We start from the raw sequence: 18656 nt of genomic DNA on the forward strand, positions 1-18656 counted from the left end.
CGTGACGTCTGCAGACCCGACTCTGGACCTGCTTCCCTCGCTGTGCACTCGCACGCTCGTCCTTCAGCGCAGGCCTTCGAGCTCCGATTCCGGTGTGTTCTTACTTTGCTCCCTTTGCCACTCGGGAATTGTTCCGCACACGGCCGCCTGATCCGCAGGCGCGGGGGGCTCTCCGGTGCACCCTCTGCTGAGCTCGCTTCACCGGCCCGCTCTCCGCTCCTCTAAAACGTTCTGGAACTCTGCGGTTTCGACTTTGTTCTGACCCGGAGGTTCCCAACCTTCCGGGAGTGGAGACCCAAACGCGCCTGCGCTGCTTCGGTGCTGCAGAGGGTTGTTCTGTGAGAGAGCAGGAGTTAGTTACTTTGTAGGCGTGTGGCGTCCTGTGCAATTGTGACTCGGGCTCCCGGGCATTTTCTTGTCCCTCGCTCCAGCCTAACAGGAGTTGAGTGCCGGATCCAAGGGTTTCTAAAAGTTTGTAAAGATGAGTGTTGACATCTGTGAGGAAGCAGCATTCTGACCCTCGGAGAGGATTAGAAGAGTTGAGGCCGTTTGGTTTCTGATTTAGCCACAATTAACTGCTGAAACAGTCAGCTGTGGACAGGTACTAAGCAGGAGAAGGAGTCCCTTCCGTGGGCCTGTGCTATACCGAAGGTTGTAGAAATACTTGGTGCCTCTCCAGCACTTCCGTTCATACGGAAGGAAGGCTTTACCCATTACCCAGTTGCTTTCACTGGGTTGCAGCTCTAGGGCAACCAGAGGCTGTGTGCCCAAAGACCTGTTTGCACCACTACGGAGAGCTGTACTTTGAACTCATTTCTTTCTGACTGCTATAGGCGTGAGTGTTCTAACTGCTCTGACCTCTCCCCACAGGTGCAGGCCTGGTGTGATCTCCAAAGCGACTGAACAATGCAGAAGGACAGTGGCCCACTGTAAGTGCCCACTGTGTGGGAATAGAATCACCCAGAGCTTCTAAAACCAGAGCATGTGACAGGAGCCTTCAGCCCGCCACAGCCTAAGGGCGGCATGGGTTGTGGCATGATCCGTGAACTAGTGGCCTTTGACCTGGATTTGAATCGAATTCGGCCTCTGGCTAGTTCTGGCATGTCACTCAGCCTCTACTTCTGTCCATACAGTAACAAGATTTGCTAGAAATGACTTTTTTTTTTTTTTATCCCTGCCAGTGATTTTAAAAACTATGTTTAACATAGTTTAAGATGCACAGGTGCCATGTTGCATGTCCAGGGGTCAGAGGACAGTTTGTCGGAGTTGGTTTTCTCCTTCTGCCCTGTAATCCAGTCAGACTCGGATCGCCAGCCTGATCTTCACACTGTGATTTTTGTGCTGTGTTTTAAACTTGGTTGTCACTGGCTTCTCCCTTTTGCCGTTCCAGGGTGCCTTTACATTATCTTGGCTTCGGCTATGCAGCCTTGGTTGCCACTGGTGGGATTATTGGCTATGCAAAAGCAGGTAAGCCTTTCCTGTTACTCTTAAAACTGTCATTGAGTCCAGTGAAATGGGGGTCCCCAGGGTCCTCGAAGCCTGGTTTTGCGCGACTTGGCTTTGCTAGGCCCCTGAGTGCAGCCTGCATAGCCAGGCTCCTGGCTCTTCCTGCGCTGGCCTTGGGTTATGTGGATAAGTTAAGCCAGGCATTTTTTTTTCTGTTTACAGATAGGCAGAGGTGGTAGTGGGCGGTTGTTATCACCCTTTGCCATACACCAGACCTGTGCACTGTCAGCTCCTCAAGAGGGAAACCTTGTCTCTACGCAGTCTGTGTTATCTGTTTAACACCAGCCTGAAGCCAGGGCCTTGTGTGGGTTAGACAAGCACTGTATTGAGTCACCCCTCCTGAAGGAGCGAGAGCTGGGGTGTGTAAAAACTGACCGTCCTGTAGCGCCTGCGATACAGGAACCAGGCTCGAGACTTAAAATCGCACGTGCACACAGACAGAGACACGAGGACACGTGTCATTCTTGATACAAGAATGCCCCTTTTCTGTATAATCATGAGCGATCTCTCAGGGATCCGTAGTTCCTGATCTCGCTGAGGGCCTCCCTCTGCTTGTAAAGAACACAGTCCGCACTGCGTGGAGGCTACACCATAGCTCCCGTGCTCCTACAAGTTGGTAGCAAGCCAGGAACACAGACACAGAGATGGAGACATAGACACAGGTCACTCTTGATACAAGAGTGCTGAGTTTATTGTGCCCAGGGGCCAGCTTATATAGGGCTCTGGCCACGCCCCAGCTCTTGGGATCTTTCAGCTGCAGACCCACCAGCCTGCCATCAGGGTCTCGTGCTCAGAGCAGCTGCAGGCTGCTCCGAGCAGAGGAAAACAAGCTGCAAGCATAGGAAAAACAAGCCACTCACAGGGAACCCAGGGTCCAGGGAACCACAGCCCCCGTAGCTCCCAACAGGGATGGTAAGATCCCATCTTCTCTGGCAGACTCCCCTCTTCTGGGAGGCCTGTGGCTCTAAGCCTTGTGAACTCTCTTTTGTAGTTTTACTCTGGAGGGGAGGGAAGTCTCGTAGATTCCATCTGTAATGTGTGACATTACAACCCAGATGTATGCCTGTTTGCTTCTCCCCAGGCAGTGTGCCGTCCCTGGCTGCCGGACTCTTCTTCGGGGGCCTCGCAGGCCTTGGTGCTTACCAGCTGTCCCAGGATCCCAGGAATGTGTGGGTTTTCCTAGGTAGGTTTGCCTCAGACTCTGCAGCCGTGTACTGTTTGGTTCTGACATGCTGGTGGGCAGGTGTGGCGGGTTCTTTTTCCTGCCAAGTCACCTGCTTCTGCCAAGGTATAGGTGGGCCTCACGGTGGTGAACCCTGGGTTGTTTCCCTTTCGTATACAGAATGCAGAAGGGTTTCATACTACATGGATTTAATTTTCCCGGTGAGATGTGTTTTAAACAGTGTGTGTTTAACTGTTGAGGTTTCACACTCAAGACAGCCTGCTTGAAACTTAAGAGAAATCTCACACATCCTCGTCTCTCCCCTTTTATGGACAGTTAATTGTGTAAGACACAGACCTTGCCTTTGGGGAGCATTCAAGTTCATTGGGAAGGCAGGTAATTGTAACGCAGTGCCTGTTCTGCGTGTTGCGCGCTACGGTTTGTGAGTTGTGCAAGGGGCTGGAGATTGAAGCAGAGACAGAGACAAGGGTCATCCTTGAAACAAAAGAATGCCAACTTTATTGTGTTCCAGGCCAACTTAGGGTCTCCTTGACTAATGGCCACGCCCTAACTCAGCTGCAAGCCCACCAGAAACCACTCCCCTGTCTTATGCTCAGAGCAGCTGCAAGCACAGAACAAGTTTGCTCAGAGCAGCTGCAAGCGTAGGAAACCAAGTTGTTCACAGGAAACTCAGGGTGTGGGGGAGATGATTGCCTCTCACAGTGACCTTTGACACGTTTTTCTCTGTCTCCACCCTGGTGCTAGCTTTTGTCGGGGGCGTGGCACCTGTGTGCCTCATCCCCACAGTGTAAGAACACGGGCATCTCTGACCTTCCCAGCTCTTCTCTTGGCAGCACCATTGAAGGTCATGCCTTGTTTTCATGACATGAACGAAAAGTTTCTCTGCTAAATCAGCGGTTCCCGACTTTCCTAATGCTGTGACCCTTTAATGCAGTTCCTCATGTTGTAGTGACCCCAATCATAAAATTATTTTGTTGCTACTTCCTAACTGTAATTTTGGTATGGTTATGAGTATTGATGTAAATATCTGATATGCAGGGCCCACAGGTTGAGAACTCTGTGCTAAGCTCCTCATGCATGCAGGTGTTTCAGCACATCTGCCAGGTCCAATGCTTTCACAAGCACCCAGTCTTCATGTATTCAGCTTTGGGGTGCTCTTGCCCTTGGCCTCAGCAGTGCTGTCTTTGTCCCCATCTCCTTGGCCACCACCTTTCTAATCCTCACTCTCTACTAAGCTGTGTCTGCAGCTGCATCATCTTTTTTATTTTTCTTTCTTTTTTCAAATTTGGAGACTAGTATAAGTAGACATTTCCTGTCCTGACTACTTGGTCCCAAATAATCACTAAGAGGCTTAATACTAATTACAAATGCTCAGTTGATAGCTCAGGCTTATTACTGGCTAACTCTTACATTTAAATTAACCCATTTCTATTAATCTATGCATTGCCTTGTGGCTTTACATTTCCTCCAGCATGTCTTCCTGTGCAGCTGACAGGCATCTCTATGACTCCACCCTCTTCCTTCCCATCATTCTTAGTTTGGCCTTCCCACCTAACTTCCTGCCCAGGCCTGTCAGCTTTTTATTAACCAATGGGAGTAATACATATTCACAGTGTACAGAAGGATTATTACGCAGCAGAGTAGAGTCTCATAAAGTTGCCAAGGCTGTCTTTGAACTTGTGGGCCTCCTTCAGTCTCCATGGAACTGAGACCACAGACACACACCACCTGCTGTGGTTGCCGATACTGGCTAAGTCTTTGCTTCTCTAGTTCATCCTTCCGTAAAGTTCCTGAATCAGCTCCCTGCTCCCTGTCAGGTCGTGTGTGTAGCAATCATTGTAGAACAAATTAGACTTTGTGTGCGATTCTTTAAGCTAGCTTGCATCTTGGGCCTCAAAACACTGAAAGGTTGTATTGTTGAATGTAGTTAGTCTCTAGCTTAGCAAATGCAGTCAACGTTTCTCTGCCAAAACACTTGGTAGCCAGCATGTAGGGTAAAGAAACTGCATGGTGTTTTTGAGGAGGTGGAAGTGTTTAGGACTGAAGCGTGGGTTTTGCAGAAGAGTTGTGGAAATGAGGCCTTTCTGGCAGGCTGGGCTTGGGGAGGTCACTGTCACCTGACAGAATACCTGACAGCGCAGTTGCTCTTGTGTTTTAGAGACCGAAGGCACGGTGGTGGGAGTGGCCAGCCCTTTGCGGTAGGGGTGTGTTCACACCTCAAGGGGTCAGGAAATAGGTTGGAGACCTAGGGTAGATGTAGCCTTCAAAGCTCCATTGATCTACCTCTGTCCACTCCATAAACTCTAAGATGAGAACCAAGCACTCGGAATATCAGCTTCAAGGAACAGTCCAGAGTCAACTATAGCAGAATGTGGCCAGTATTTGTACTTAGACCTGACTATTGTGGCCAGCAGTGAAGCTCAGTGTTCCCCCCACCCCCACCATTATAGGGTGAAGTCTGGACCTCGAAAAGGAGGCAGGACTTCACTCTTCCCCTGCATGGAGGATGTGCTGACTGTTGGACTTCTCTTTCTCAGCTACATCCGGGACCTTGGCTGGCATTATGGGGATGAGGTTCTACAACTCCGGGAAATTCATGCCTGCAGGTCTAATCGCAGGTGCCAGGTACTTGCCTTTCCATTTCTTTTCACCCAGACTGTGGTTGGCTTTTTGCTCAAGACATTTCATTCGGTCAGAAATGTGCTCACTTCAGTGTGCCTGATCCTAGACTTCAACTCCCATTTTTTAGAGGGAGTTTTCGCCTCAAGTGGAAAAGACAAAAAAAAGCCTTCATAGTTGATTTAGGACTTAAGTATATTCATTCATTGTAGACATGGTCTTGAATTTGCTCTGTGGACTGCCCTAGACTCCACTACTAATGTCACAAGCCTCCGAGCAAACCCCTGGGTGTAGCTGTGTGAAACTGTCTGTGTTGGTTTTCTGTTAGTTACTTGAATGTCTTGTATTAAAAGTTTTGCTAAAACGAAATTTCTTTTACTGAATTCCATTTTCTATTTAATTGCGAAACTGTCTTAAATTGACAAGTTCTTAAGTATAATGAGCACATGCTGGAGGTAGGAGAATTAAAAAAAAAAAAAACACAAACGCAACAACAAAACCTGTCTCAGGAAGATAGATACTTTGCTTGTCTTTGGCTATGTTTATGCTGTTAACCAAAGTCTTAAACACTGGAAAGAGAACATAGGCCAAGGTCACGACCACTAGACTGGGAGGCAGGAGACCTGCCATTAATTGGCCAACCCTGTGACCTCTGAGGCCTTGTTCTCTCTTCCCCTCATATCCTCAGCTCTTCCAGATTATTGGCATTGGTCTAGGGGTACCGTGTGCCCCTGTGAGACTTCTGTGGTTTTTCTTTGCCTCCTGGAAGATGTTTTCTTCCAGACTGCTCTACTTCAGCACCTCCCTTCACACACAGTTGAGCAGGACCTGCAGCCTTTGATTCTTCAAAACAACAGTCACCTGTATGTCCTTAGCCTGATCACTTGTTTTTTTTTGAACAGTTTGCTGATGGTTGCGAAGCTTGGAATCAGTGTGTTGGGTTCTCATCCGTAGTAGCCACACCTGTGCTTGGGCTCCTGAAGACCTGAAACTCCCCAAATGTCCACATTTACAATGTCTGAAGAAAAAGTGCAGCGTATTTACATATTCTGACATTTTACAAATGTCCACCGAGCACGCAGAGGTGACAATGAGCTTTTGCTATTGTAACTGGTCAGGGGTGGCGAGTGTCCAGCCTGAGAGCAGATGCTGCCTTCGTGCAGTTTCGTTCTTGTGTGATGGCATGTCTCCTTTCTGGATCAGTAGACAAGGTGTCAACATGGGGGCCCCCAGAGCCACAAGTCCTGCCCAGAGTGTGTGAGATCTCTCGGTGATATTTGTGATGTGGGATCTTTTGTATAGGTCTGCTGTGAAATCATGTCACTGTGAAATACCAGTGAAAATAAAGTTTGCTATTAAGAACACTTCTCGGGTGTTCTTTGTCGGAGTGACTGGGATGTTGCCTGAGATGTGGAGAGCAGGACAGTGAAGAGCCGTGAGGGGATCCGTGAGCGTCATACTTAGGGATTCCCCGTTTGGAATGACCAAGGAAGGTTATTGTTTGACTGGACATTGTCTGGAAGCTTGTTTTAAAAATAATTTTGTGAGCTGGGTGGTGGTGGCACACACCTTTAATCCCAGCACTTGGGAGGCAGAGGCAGGTGGATCTCTGAGTTCAAGGCCAGCCTGGGCTACAGAGTGAGTTCCAGGACAGGCTCCAAAGCTACACAGAGAAATGCTGTCTCAAAAAACAAAAACAAAAACAAAAACAAAAAAAAAAGGAAAGAAAACCCAAAACCTAAATACACAAAACCCTTTGGGAATTTCTAAGGTAGGACTGTCATGCAAACAGGGACTTAGCCTCACATCTGCTCTTAAGTGTCTTGAAAACAGGCTTGGTGTCTGCAACTACAACCTCCCATTGTAGCCTGAGCTACCTCCCTCTGCTCACTGCTATCTGCACTGTGTTTATAATAGAGGATATGTCTTGACATGCATGTCTTTAAAAAAGACAGGATCTTTCTATACACCCTGCAGTGGCATCAAGCTCACAGTTTCATTTTCTAGAGTGATGGTGTTACAGGATTTAGCCTTCTTGAAGTTTATTGCCCAGAATTCTGTGCAGCTGACCAGGGCACTGTATTGTGCACTGCATGTTTTAGGACTGGAGCACTGACTCGTTTCTCATCTGAGACCCTGGGTCTTTTTTCACGTCCTGCTGTAGAGTGACTGCTGTAGTCATATCAAGGACAGGTGCTTGATGATGCTGCCTTGAAGACTTTAATAGATCTGAAACGAGGCTGGGTGGTGGTTGCACATGCCTTTAATCCCAGCACTCAAGAGGCAGGTGGATCTCTGAGTTTGAGGTCAGCCTGGTCTACAAGAGCTAATTCCAAGAGAGGCTCCAAAGCTACAAGAAACCCTGTCTCAAAAAAACAAAAAAAAAAAAAATGAAATGATTCTATAGCCCTTGTCATAGTGACCGCCTTCCATGTCAATTGACATCAGCAATTTAAAAAAAAAAAATCATTTACAGTTGAGTGGTGCATAGTGTAGGTCCATTCTCTGGGGAATCAGAATCAGATTGAAATAACTTGAGTGTGGTTATGCCATGTTGTCCAGGCTGGCCATGTTCAGTTAAATTCAAGTAATCCTGCCCCAGCCTCTCAAGTACCTGGGGCTACAGGTGTTTGCCACCATTCACAGCTTGAATATTGCTTGTGGCGCTAAGGCTCAAATGTGGGTTCATGCATATCCTAGGCACATCTTAGCTAAACATATGTGCTTTTTGTTTACTGCACAGTGATTTTGGTGGTCATCTTGAGTTCAGTTTGCTCAAGGTCTGGCAACAGGGCTCACGTCAGCCTGGCACACTCTGCTCATCTCTCGAGGCTGGAGAGAAGCTGGTTTCCCACTAAGAGATGCCCCGTCACTCATTCCCGAGTTCCAAATGTAGAAAACCTAAAGGTAGCCACCATCTTCCTGACACTGCCAAGGTGGAGAGAGCCACTGCCAAGTCCACCCAGAGGCTTGCCTCAAACTATGCTAACTGCTCAGGCCACTAGGTTTCTGCAGTGACCAGAACAATAGCTTAGGCTATCAGGCAGCAAGCAGGAGTGAAATTCTCTACCCTTACTTCCCAGAGTCATAGCTATAAAAGCTTATGCACTTGTCTAGTAATTTGTAGATCAAATACTTGATACTTTGGCAAATAGTTTATTCAATTTTCTGTAAAATCCCGCTCAAAAGTCCTCGGCACAGTGCTGCATCAGCACTGTGGGCCATGAGTTAAGAAAACGCATTGTATTTCCAGGAAAGGAAGAAAACGGGAGCCTACTTCTGCTCTTTGAGGTACCCACAGTGGTGTGTTTCTTGGGGAACTCGGTAGAAATAGACTCTGTAGACATCTCCCAGGGTCAGGGGCTGGACAGTCCTCTGCGGAGTGATGTTTCAGGGTGTCCACCCCTCTTACCGGTGGCCTCCGTACTTAGCCACCCAGTCTGTCCTCCCGTGCACCGAGGGGACTGGCTGTGTGCGGTTCATGATATTGAGATTTTTTGCTGTGGGATTGTAAGTTCGTCCTGAAAACGGGCCACTGCTAGGTTTTGTGTTCCAGGCATATTCTGAAAGAAATCAGAATTTCATTTATTTGATTATCAAATTCAAGATAAACCAATTCATCTTTGTTTTGTGGGAAAGTGTGGATTTATCTTTGAAAGCTGTGGAGCAAATGTGAAGGTTTGCATTTAGCTTTCTTTTCTCTTTTCTCCCCACCCCCCCCCTCTGGAGGCAAGTTCTTACTATGTAGCTCAGACTGATCTGGAACACTCACTATGTAGCCCAGGCTGGCCTCAGTCAGGGTCAGTTCATCTTTGCTCTCCCAGCACTGATGTAGGGTATTACACGGATATTTACTAGAATTTCCCATGGCATAAGAGCCTGCATTTCTGATTTGTTACTCAGATGTTGCCACTCTTAGATAGCTAAACGGGAGTGAACTGACCAGGAGACATCCGTGGTTCCTTAGTCAGTGAGCAGCAGCACTTAGTGTGGTGATTAATCTCACGCTATGGTTACATCCTAATAACAATGAAACATAGTATTACCACTAAAGACATACTTGGAACTGTGTGGAACCCAGGCTTCATGGAAGCTGTACATATAAAGTTCTGTGAAAATGTACTATCTAGAACTTTGATTTCTCTTAATTTTTTAAGATACTACTATATAGCTCGGGCTGACCTGGAACTCACTATGTAGATCAGGCTGACCTAGAGCTCCCAGAGCTCTGCCTGCCTCTGCCTCCTGAGTCCTGGATCAAAGGTGTGTGCTAGCACATCTGGCTCCACTATTTCCTTTCCTTTTCTTCTTTTTTTAAAAATATTATTTATTTATTATGTATACAGTATTCTGGCTGCATGTTTTGCCTGAACACCAGAAGAGGGCACTAGATCTCATAGTTGATGGTTGTGAGCCACCATGTGGTTGCTGGGGATTGAACTCAGGACCTCTGGAAGAGCAGTCAGTGCTCTTTACCTCTGAGCCATCTCTCCAGCCCCTCCTTTTCTTTTCTTTTTTTCCCTTCCCTCCCTCCATTTTTTATCTTTTTTTTTTTTTAGTACTAGGAACTGAAACCAGGCATTAGACACATAGATAGACAAGAGCTTTGCCAGTGAACCAGAACCCAAATCCACAAACTTAATTGTTTTTTTAATTGGTAAAACCATGTGTGATCACACAAACTCTTAAAGAGCAGTCTTTTAAAAAGATCTTTTTGTTTTGTGTGTATGAGTGTTTTGCCTGTGTATATGTACCATGTGTGTTGAATGCCCAAAGGTCAGAAGAAGGCGTCCGAATCCGTGGAAGCTGAGCTACAGGTAGTTGTGAACGGCCATGTGGGTGTTGGGAATTGAACCTGGATTATCTTCAGGAGCAACAAGTGCTCTTGGCCACTGGGCATCTCTCCAGCTCCAATCAGTAATTTTTAGAGGAGCCCAAATCTTTAATCACAAGGTTTGTCTTATTCATCTAATTGACAGTGTGATGATTTGTGAGAGAGGTTGGTCCAGTGTTAGTGGGTTATTATCCATGATTTGAGAGCTTTAAAATTTGTTAAACACTTGAACGAGCTGAAATTGCTTGAGGATCTCCAGTGACCAAGGCATGAGTCATTATCCAGGGAACTACAATGTCCTCTTTGGTTCCTCCTCACTCCATGCCGAGTCAGGCTTCACGGGCCGTCTACGTGAGGAGAGTGCCAGTCTTTGCACTGGGCTTTATCTATCTTTTCCCACCGCTGATGCTGGAGAGTAAACTCAGCATCAGTGCTGAGATGCACCCGGTCACTCCGCCCCTTCCACAGCTCTGATGCATTTGTTGGTCTGGTGTCCCAGCCTCTCTTACACGACACTGTGATGTTAAGAGTGGAGGAGGGAACCACGTGGGCCTGTGGTCAACAGGTGTTGGCCTCCATCTTCATGAGCAAGGCCCTGGGCCAGATTGGCATCTTGACTGCTATAGATAGTGTTTGGGTTGGGGGGGCATGCTGTCAGTGGACTGGCAGGCAACTTCATACTGCTCTTACTGGACTCAGAGTGAATCAGCTGCCTAACAAAAGTCAGCTTCTATGTATCTAGAAGGGCCAATGAATGCACTGTGTTTTCCAGGAAGCTATAACTGTTGGAATATGGTAGTGAGCTCACACAGGTGGTCTCAGGTCCAAATGGAGCCATGAGTATAGAGCCTGTGAACGGATAGCAGAGAGGCTGAGGAAGCACTTTAATGGTGTAAGACTCTGGAGTCTCCTGGAAATTGACCCACAGGCCTTCCCAGAGGCCATGTAAGCAATAAACAGTTGTGGGGTGGGAGGAGGGGATGGGGATGGCAGCTGGGGGGCTGGGAGGCAGATGGGGGAAGGGACTTGTCATACAGCGGCCTGCTTGTTCAGGAAACCCAGTGACTTGTCACCTGTGCTTGGGTGGCCTTCTCAATGGTCACCCCCAATAAACTCCCCAAGCTCAACTTCGATGGAATCATATCCTGGATCTGTGGCTGCTCTCTCTGTCTGGGTACGAATAGACTCCTCAGGACAATCACCCAGCCCTGTGGTTTCTGTGGGTGGCTGTATTCACAGGCCACGCCCCCTGGTCTTGTTACTGTCAAGGCAGGGAATGAGGAAATATTAGGGCTTTGAAAGGAGAGGTTAAATGGGAGGATATGAAGACATTAGCTTGATTTTTTTTTTTTTCCTTGCAAACCTTGAGGGTAAGGAAAGAGAGCGAGAGGGCGTCTATAGAGAGGAGGGAATGAATAGTCGAGTAACTACGGTAACGACCTGGCTGTGTTTCTGGTGAGGCCCAGGAAGGCAGTGTTTTCCTAATGGGTTGCGTGCACCATTTGGGAGCCGGCAATGTTTACTTCTCTTTTTTGCCTCTCCTATCACCACCTGGAGGGAAAGCTGATAAGCATAGTAAAGGAAGAGGTGAGAGCAATTTCCTTAAAAAGGGAAAGCAGGAATATGCTTGGTGATCTCACAGATTCGACACAGAAGAGCCTTTTATTTTTTTAATAAAAGACCTGCTCTCGGTTTCTAAAAGTTGATGGAGGAAGGTCATTGGTTAAATAATAAAGAAACTGCCTAGGCCCATTTATAGGCCAGCCCTTAGGTGGGTGGAGTAAACAGAGAGAATGCTGGGAGAAAGAAGCCGAGTCAGGAGTCGCCATGATTCTCCCACTCCAGACAGACGCAGGTTAAGATCTTTCCTGGTAAGCCAGCTCGTGGTACTACACAGAATATTAGAAATGGGTTAGATCAATATGTAAGAGCTAGCCAATAAGAGGCTGGAACTAATGGGCCAGGCAGTGTTCAAAAGAATACAGTTTCCGTGTAATTATTTCGGGGCATAAGCTAGCCATGCGGGCGGCCGGGTGCCGGGGACGCAGCCCCGCTGTTCATATTACAACAAAAAGTGAGTACCCAGATAGCAAAGTTTTTCTAAACATCACATTTTGCTGTTTGTATCAAAAACGGATGTTTAGTCATGGTACATGACTCACTGTAAGACTAGCCTAAAACTCTCGGGGCTTCCTAAAATCCACCGCTGGATATAATGTGCTTGCGACATGGGTGTATGTTGTTTAGAAGATATTGGAACGACCATGTTTTGCAGCCTGCTACAGCAAATGAGTACCGTGAAAACAGCCCACGGGGGACAGGCGGGAGCGACCTCGGCTGCTTGTCCTGTAAAAGACGGCAAATCTAAACAGTCACCTCAGCGCAAGGTCCTGTTGGGGCAGTGGGAAGAGCATTTTGAACTTACAAATAACAAGGAACCCTAAACCAAACTTGCGGTCATCTGCCTTACTGTTTATTTTAGATGCTTCTCGGAGGATATCTATTTTAAATGAAAATAATTTAGAGAATGTTATGTACCATCAAATCTGGAGGGCTCCGAGCCAACACTTGCCATCTCTCTCCTCTGTTTTCACTATGCAGCCCAGGCAGGCCTAGGGCTTCTGACCCTCCTGCCTCAGCCTCCCACGCACTGGAATTTGAGGCAGATACTACTCTGCCTGGCTTGTTACCCTCCTTTTCTGGAGCACACCTCCGCGTGTGGCTTTCACGCCTTGTGCTGTGACAGCACAGACCAACTCCAATTAACCACGACCTCAGAGGCGGAGGGACCAACTGTTCTGTCATCTGACATTGCTTCTTTTAGCAAAAACCAAGGGGGAGAAACTGCATCCTGAATCCCGCCTCTTAAACAGAGCCGCGGAGCACCAGACAGAAAGCGCTGAAGACTTCCCACACCTCACTAGGGTAAAGCGGCTCTTGGGAGGGAGCAGCTCCGTGTTTGTCTTCCCTGGCTCAACTGTGGCCAATATCAACAGGTGACATTGCTAGACACTGCTGGCTTCCTCATCCACAAAGGAGAGTCTCCATCACAAGGCAAGCGTGAGGGCAGGGCAGACGGTGACCACACCATTCACTCTAAAAAGCTCTTGAAATCACTATGTGTACAAACTACATTTTTGTCAGTCTGTCTCGTGTCACTGAAGCAGCTCCCGCTGGAGCCTGCTGTGTCCGCTGCCTTCCCATCCAGTAGCCATATCCCCAGGGCAGGGCTGGGCACTTCAGGCTCCTCCACCTCCCTAGCTCTTCTTTCCCGCCCCCTCCTCTTTCACTCTCTCCCCTTACAGGGCTCTGTGCCTTCCTTTCTCAATGCTAATGCTCCTTGGTTCTGGGGCCAAGCTCCGGACAGAAACCATGGTAGGAGGGGGCCCACTGAGAAGTGTTAATACCGTGAGACTGACCATCCTCACTCAAGAAAACAGACCTCATAACCTTAGAAGGGCAAGCCTCTTCCACTACCAAATCTGTATGAGGAGATCGCTCTTACCCGAAGCCGTCGCACCAAGAGGTGCCAAGTGGATCCTCTGGCCAGCTGACCCCACTTCTTTCTTGAGAAAGGAAGGCATGTATCCTGTCTGGTTGTAAGTGGTGTAGCTTCCAAGGGTTCCTGCCGATGCATCGGGGGTTCGGGTCAGAAGGAGGCTTTTAAGGTGCTGCAGAGCGACTCTGACTACTATACTACCCTTCTTACTGCGAACTGCTGTTTTATGAGTTACCGTGTTCTAGGCACCATGCTGTACCATCCCAGAAACCCTCGCTCAGTCCCAGAACAGCTCAGAAGCACTGTTTTGATGCCCTGTGGTTCTGAATTATTTGCCTGAGCTCCCAGTGAGTAAAGAACTGAGCCAGGATCTGAACCCTGAACACACTAGACTTTTTGATGACACTGATTCTTAGGATGTGTGTGTGTGTGTGTGTGTGTGCGTGCATGCGTGTGTGTGTTGAAGATATTTATAGGCATCTAGGTTATGAATATGTAGGAAAGCTCTTTCATAGAATCTACAGCCAATAAATGATCGCCATCATTGTTAGCTAGATCAGTCTGAAGGTGGCTGATGAGGGATCTAAAGGCACAGCCCAGCCATGAGGTCACTGGTATTGGAGAAATTAGGTTGGAGGCAAGCTGGAGAAGAGAACCGGGTGGGTTTACAGTGTGTACGGTAGGGGGAGGGAGGGGGGATAGAGTCTCTATGTTTGTAGCCTAGGTGACCGGATGGCATGCATTAGGGGGTAGTGTGGGAGGAGAATAGGGTTTAGGGGAAGGAGGTGTAGAGGAGGATATTCGGGTCAGGGAGGGAGTGGACTTGGAGATGAGTGACGTCCAGAAGATGCGCCATCCCATGACTGGTGCATCTGTATAATTTTTAACACTAATGCATTTAAGCAAGTACAGTGGCTGACACTGGCCAGCCTTCTCATCCCCGGTGCTCACTGTGAATCACTAATCCATCCTTCAAAAGGATCACTTCAAAAGGTGGGTCTGAGACAAGTAGAGGATGACCTTGAACTTCTGACCCTCCCCCTACCCCTCCTCTGAGTGCTGGGATTACAGGTGTGTGCCACTCCACCTGGTTTGTGTGGTGCTGGGACTTGAGCCTGCAGTGTCGTGTATGTTAGACAAGCTGAACTCCATCCCACAACGCCTCAAAAGACTTGCAAAGAAGTTCAAAGCCATGCTAACATCCGGTAGCCACTTCAGAGCATGGTGAGCCCTTGCTCACCTCCTCTTCACCATGGTAAACGCAGTAACTACTAGATGTCACAAGCACTAGGCATGAGTGATAGCTAAGGAAATGGTACTTCTTCCATCTTATAGGTGGAGAAAATGGCTTTAATAACTAACTGAGAATAAAGATAATGGGAAATAAGCAAAATGGAAACAAGGTAGACACTAGAAGCCACCATGCACTAGACAGCTATCTACTGCTGTATTGCTGCCAAAAGACTTTACAAAGAATGACTGGACCTGGCAATCAATTCTTTTTTTTTTTTTTTTTTTTAGATTTATTTATTTATTATGTACATAGTGTTCAGCCTCTATGTATGCCTGCAGGCCAGAAGAGGGCACCAGATCTCGTTACAGATGGTTGTGAGCCACCATGTGGTTGCTGGAATTGAAGCCAGGACCTTTGGAAGAGTAGTCAGTGCTCTCAACCTCTGGGCCATCTCTCCAGCCCCTGGCAGTCAATTCTTAAATTATTTTGTCTTACTACGTGAGGTGCTTGCTTGCTGCAGGCTTTTTATATGTATGTGAGACTGGAAAGGTTTTTAGACTGGAAGCTAGTCTCTAGTATTTGCTGTAGAAACAGCTAATATCAATCAATACCCCGCCCCCCGAAATCCACCATTGCCATTAATGCTGGTTTTCTTTACAATGGTTGTGCATGTGTAAGAAAGGAACACCAGGATTTTTTTTCTAAATCCTAGAAATATTGATCACAAAACAAGAAACTATTCTTTACTTTCAACAGAGTGATTTTTTTGATTCCTAGACATGGCCATAACTAATTTATGGCATAATTAGGAAGGCGAGCACAGAGAATCTGAAAGGAAAGAAGGCGCTCTGGATGGCTCGAGAAAGCTGCTCTTCCCCTCGGCCCTGACCTGACCCTGAAGCAGGTCACCTTGGCCTTCTGTGAGAGGCTTGGGCCTGCGGCTGAGAAGAGAGACAGTGAGTCAAAGCCATCTGTTCCTTTACAGTGCCCAGAAATTACCTTGCCGGTCCTCTAGCTTCTCAGTGGACTTTTCAGAGCATGACAGGTGTTCAATCGGTTTAATAATGCTTTCTTCTAAAAGAAGGTGGGTGAGAGAGAGAGCCGCAAGGGGAGTGTTAAAGGAGAGCAGAGGGAAAATTGTTAGATGGTTAGTGGAGAGACCCAGAAAGAGCTCTACAATGAGAAATGTCCCCGTGCGCCGTCACAGCTTCCCTGCAGTGCTGACTGAATTACAACGCTCGGAACTTTGGCACCGTCATCTGAACGGATCTGTATGACTCACAGCCTCTGGAAATACGACTTTGAAATCGCTGAGATGAAATAAATGGATTACAGAGGTGTAGTCTGGTGCTCCAGCCTTGTTAAATGGGCAAGCAGAACTGGCAGTATAACTTGACAGAAGTCTGTAAACTACAACTGCCTCCAAACACAAAACCCAAACCACACTTACGCCGAGGATTCTACACCGTGAATGACTGACTAGAACTTCTAGATTGTGGAGAGTTAGAATTTTACAATCCAGAGCCAAGGGTCTTTGTCTCTTTTTAGTTCATTTAAAAGCCAGTTATTGCACACTCTCAGTGTCTGACCTAACATCCTTTAAACGTAACGAAACCCATAAAGCATATTCTTACCAGATCATGAGTATCTAGCAACCCAAAAGCTAAGATGTCACCAACAGCACGTGAAACCTATTGCAGAGTTCCATCCTCCTCAACTGCTACCACATGCACAAAAATACACACACACACACTTGTCATCCCACCAATGTATTGGGCAAATGCCTTGAATTGTGAATTTCTTCTGTAATTGATAAAGTCTCATGTAACCACTCTTAGATTGGAACGTGTTACCCAGGCAACCTGAATTTGCTTCCCAGCCATGGTTACTCATATGAGGTCAAGAATAAACTACCTCTTGTTGCATTTGAAGTGAGGGCTGGGTTTCATGCGAGCACGTCCAGGGTGCTGATGTGACGTCAGGGTGCTTACTAGACTGTTCAGGTACTGTGATCACCACCATCAAACTCTCCTGACGAGCTGTGGCAGTTTGAATGTAACTGGCCCCCACAGCCTCATAAGGAGTGACACTATTAGGAGGTGTGGTTTTGTTGGAGGATGTATAGCCTCGGAGGAAGTGTGTCACTGTGGGGGGTGGGCTTTGAGGTCTCTGATGCTCAAGCTACTCCCAATGTCACAGTCTACTTCCTGATGCCTGCATATCAAGATGTCGCCAGCACCGTGTCTGCCTGCACACTGCCATCCTCCCTGCCATGATGATAAATGCACTGAACTTCTGAAGAAGAAGAAATGTTTTTGCTTGGGGCTGGAGAGATGGCTCAGTGGTTAAAAGCACTGACTGTTCTTCCATGGGTCCTGAATTCAATTTCCAGCAACCACATGGTGGCTCACAGCCATCTATAATGAGACCTGGTGCCCTCTTCTGGGGTGCAGGTACGCATGCAGGCAGAACACTGTACATAATAAATAAATAAATCTTTAAAAAAAAAAAAAAAGAAAGAAATGTTTTTCCTTTATAAGAGTTGCCGTGGTCATGTTGTCTCTTCACAGCAGTAGAAACCCTAACTAGGACACCAGCACTATTCACATTTTAAAGAACTTAAAACTTCCCACTTTTCAGTTGATAACTAAAATTTTCACCACCATCATGGACCTTATAAAACCAATTTTAGCCAGCCTGGTCTACAAGAGCTAGTTCCAGGACAGGAACCAAAAGCTATGGAGAAACCCTGTCTCGAAAAAAATCAAAAAAATCAAAAAATAAATAAATAAAACCAATTTTATCTCTCTTTTAAATGGAATCTAAATGTCACCTGAATAAAAGTCTGCTGGCTCTGATGGACAAGCACATGAGCAGACACCCTTTCATGGGCTAAAGTCTCATCTCCATTCCTTACTCCTAAATCATACTTTAGCTTCCAGATTCTATTCAAATAGACTTAAAGGTATAAACTTGTCATTCAAAAATTGTATATGTTAGAAAAAATGTAGCTTTCTGTAACCATAGTAAATACTAGTATATTGTTAAATTATAATGATTCATTGCATATAACTAATAAAAAGATAACATTATAACATTATAAATTTTGATGCCTAAGCATGGAAGGTAACTATTGCTAGGAACACAGTTTAATGATGTGTATTCTCTCAAGTTGTTTGTGTTCCAGCAAGTGAGTATTTGTTAGAGGGGCAGGCGAGGCCTCAGCCATAGCTCTGTTCTCTTGTCTTTCACTTTTGCAGAGAGAAGCTTGGGGAGACCTTGTTGATGCTAACACTTGGCTGAGGTTTTTTTTTTTTTTTTTTTTTTGGTTTTTCGAGACAGGGTTTCTCTGTGGTTTTGGAGCCTGTCCTGGAACTAGCTCTTGTAGACCAGGCTGGTCTCGAACTCACAGAGATCCGCCTGCCTCTGCCTCCCGAGTGCTGGGATTAAAGGCGTGCGCCACCACTGCCCGGCTTGGCTGAGGTTTTCTTACTATTCTATGCACTCCAGCTTTATGGACCATAATGGCATAGTGATCTGTGACAATGGTTTTTAATTAATTGTCAGCAGGCAGTTCAGTGAGGCCCTCTTTTAATTTTCTAAGGGCTAAAGACTGGAACCCCCTTAACTTTGAAGGGGAGGTGACGTACTCTGTGTAGCCCTGGATGGCCTCGAACTCTGGATCTTCCCAGCAGCCACACAACTTCCATGAGGATTAGCTCCCCATTCCTGAGGGTTTCCTTGTCTTTCAACATGTCCAACTGTCCCTTTGACGGGCACC

General features: G+C 46.9%; 2 protein-coding genes across 3 annotated transcripts in view; one reads left to right on the forward strand and one right to left on the reverse strand.

The window, feature by feature from the left end:
• LOC130885894 (transmembrane protein 14C) lies at window positions 1–6682 on the forward strand. The gene is made up of 6 exons (XM_057787731.1): window positions 1–92; window positions 871–929; window positions 1391–1467; window positions 2588–2689; window positions 5227–5314; window positions 6211–6682. The coding sequence occupies exons 2-6, from the start codon at window positions 907–909 to the stop codon at window positions 6260–6262; spliced, it is 342 nt and encodes a 113-aa protein (XP_057643714.1). The 5' UTR covers window positions 1–92; window positions 871–906; the 3' UTR covers window positions 6263–6682.
• A 1822-nt stretch (window positions 6683–8504) lies between these two features.
• The window catches only part of Mak (male germ cell associated kinase), a 46603-nt gene continuing 36451 nt past the window's right edge, over window positions 8505–18656 (reverse strand). The window contains exons 13-14 of one of the 2 annotated variants that reach the window (XM_057788109.1): window positions 13648–13767; window positions 8505–8871 (exon numbers count right to left, since the gene is read on the reverse strand). In XM_057788109.1, the coding sequence (XP_057644092.1) occupies window positions 8717–8871; window positions 13648–13767 (275 nt within the window). In that variant the 3' untranslated portion in view covers window positions 8505–8716. The remainder of the gene's footprint in view (window positions 8872–13647; window positions 13768–18656) is intronic. The other variant, XM_057788111.1, reaches the window with a different exon arrangement.

The sequence above is a fragment of the Chionomys nivalis genome, chromosome 13 (assembly GCF_950005125.1).
Source record: "Chionomys nivalis chromosome 13, mChiNiv1.1, whole genome shotgun sequence".
In the NCBI taxonomy this organism is placed as follows: domain Eukaryota; kingdom Metazoa; phylum Chordata; class Mammalia; order Rodentia; family Cricetidae; genus Chionomys; species Chionomys nivalis.